The sequence below is a fragment of the Solanum tuberosum genome, unplaced genomic scaffold, assembly GCF_000226075.1.
Source record: "Solanum tuberosum cultivar DM 1-3 516 R44 unplaced genomic scaffold, SolTub_3.0 scf00001, whole genome shotgun sequence".
Classification (NCBI taxonomy): Eukaryota; Viridiplantae; Streptophyta; class Magnoliopsida; order Solanales; family Solanaceae; genus Solanum; species Solanum tuberosum.
In genome coordinates this window covers 3,451,876-3,454,189 of record NW_006238927.1, presented here as the reverse complement: position 1 = coordinate 3,454,189, position 2,314 = coordinate 3,451,876, and the positions used below count along the sequence as shown (strand labels likewise).

The 2,314-nt window shown below is 37.5% G+C and overlaps 1 protein-coding gene across 1 annotated transcript; it reads left to right on the top strand.

The window, feature by feature from the left end:
• Positions 1-272: 272 nt before the first annotated feature.
• On the top strand, positions 273-1,373 carry LOC107060315 (mitochondrial uncoupling protein 2-like). Its single transcript, XM_015308056.1, has 4 exons — positions 273-340; positions 786-885; positions 1,024-1,183; positions 1,348-1,373. The coding sequence occupies exons 1-4, from the start codon at positions 273-275 to the stop codon at positions 1,371-1,373; spliced, it is 354 nt and encodes a 117-aa protein (XP_015163542.1).
• The last annotated feature ends 941 nt before the right edge of the window (positions 1,374-2,314 follow it).

Here is a 2,314-nt window from a genome sequence, read left to right as displayed (position 1 = left end):
GTTCACATGGATCAAGGTAGAGTTGGAGTGCCAAAATGAAATTTAGGGACAAGTTTAAGGGTCTACACATGTGTTTGGCCTAATTTAATTGACAAAAAGAGGTGGCTTACGTAGGTAACCTTTTGGTGATACAAGGATTTAACTGCTAGAAGTTGGCGCCTTAATGTCGGTCTCCCTTCCTTTTTTCAAAACAATATTTTAGCTATCGTTGGAACTTTCTCAACTCTTCTTCTCCTCTCTACTTTCTTATTCCTCCATTAGTATTTGCAGCTATGGAAACTGAAGCTGCTACTGCACCTCACCTGGCAGCTCTTGCTGACACAGATATCAATTGGGACAAGTTGGATAAGGTTAGATTTCATATAATAGGAGTTATTCTTTTCACTTTCTCAAATGAATGGATTCTCTGTATTTAGGCATATAATTAGGAGTGACGGCATCCCAGGCATCTTTAGAGGCTTTGGCACATCTGCTATGGGATCATTGCTAGGTAGAGTCATGGCTTTGACTTCACTTGAAGTATCAAAAGATATGATGCTGAAATATATACAAGGTCTTACTATGCATTAACCAACTCGTGTGTCTCTAGCAAATGGCTTTGCTGGCATGGTCTCCAACTTAGTCTCATGTGTCTAATTTGTGCCTCTCGATGTGGTGAGTAACACTGATTTCAACTAATTTACAATTTAACTTTGCTGGCATGGTAAAAACTCTTCTTCTTACAGGACCAAATCGATAGTTGCTGTCAGTTACTGAATTCCTTTTTTGTGAAATTGTTACCTCAGGAATCTTGGTTATAGTGACAATGTGGACAAGAAACCGTCTCACATGCAGATGGTTGCGGTCCAGGCTACAACTAGATTGGCAGCTGGTACCTGTTCGTCAGTAATTACAACTCCCATAGATACTATTAAAACATGACTTCAGGTAAAAACTTTATTTTTTTCTCTGTTGGATTGGTGAAGAAATAACTCAAATTTGGCAAGGCTATTCTGATGATTAGATTTGGCGCTGTGTTTGAAGGTTATTGATGATTATGGTGTTGGGAAACCTTCAGTACTAAAGACAACAAAAATGCTTCTTAGAGAAGATGGATGGAAAGGATTCTATAGAGGGTTTGGACCTAGGTTCCTCAATATGTCTTTCTATGGAACAACAATGATCGTCACCTATGAGATAATCAGTAAGTTGACTTACAGTTTCCTGGAGTTGGGATCTTTTTCTTCTACATTTTCATTTCTCTCCTCTTGTGCTTTTCATATCTTTTTCTTTTGTTCACTTTCTACATTTTAAGTTGATATGAGTACAATTAACTAGCTACTAACAAATGTTTCCCTCTTGTTCCAGAGAGATTATCTATTAAGCAAGTTTGATCATTCGGACTCCAAATTCCAAAGGGCATTGGTATTTTTCGGGAATTGTTGAACTACTAACAGGGAGCTAGGCTTCATATCAAGCAGCTAACTTAATTATTTTTTCTCTTGTTATTCTTTTATGACATTTATACATACTTATGTCCATTTAATCTATTAGTGACTAATCATTGTCAGATTTTAGTAGTTTCTAATGTACAATATTTTCACCTTGCACTCCTCAAGATAGATCACAGGCTTGAGAGCTTGTAGTAACTCTTATCTTTTTAAAATTCTTAGCAATAAGACTTATGGTACTTGAAATTCTTAGCAAAGGAACTAGATAGCAAAATTATTTAACCTTTGAAGAACTCTACTTCACTTGGTACGTTGTTGTCCTTTTATATGGAGTTACAGGTCTATGTCTTTCACTCGCTACTTTAAAGGACAACTTTGAGATGAGAAGCAACGAGTATTTCTATCCAAACACAATACACCATGGCAACAGATAGCCATTGTAAGATCTCATTCTTAGTGTTGCAGCTATGTGTTCTAGCAGTGGGCCATAGGATCTCCTCTTCCCAGCTGCCAATTTGTCTATGAAGCTGCAGCCAGCACAATAGAGACTTCCACATTATGAGTAGTCAAAGAATAGGTGTGAGAACAATTCATCGGTACCCATGGTGCACATCAAAAAAGGCCTACGTACCTTCGTACCCCATTTCTCAAGTCATTCAATTGTTGTTAACTTTTCATGGAGAGCTAGCTACATAAGCTATTAATCTCAAAGCTAAGTAATAACTCTATTACTTATGAGCCTAAGCAGATACCACACGGCCCACTAAGCTATCACCCTTAGACAGCTTAGAATTCAACTAAGCAGATACTACACTGCCCACTAAATCAACTAGCTACTAGATGACTGAAATATTTACTAAGCAGATATAACACTGCCCACTAAA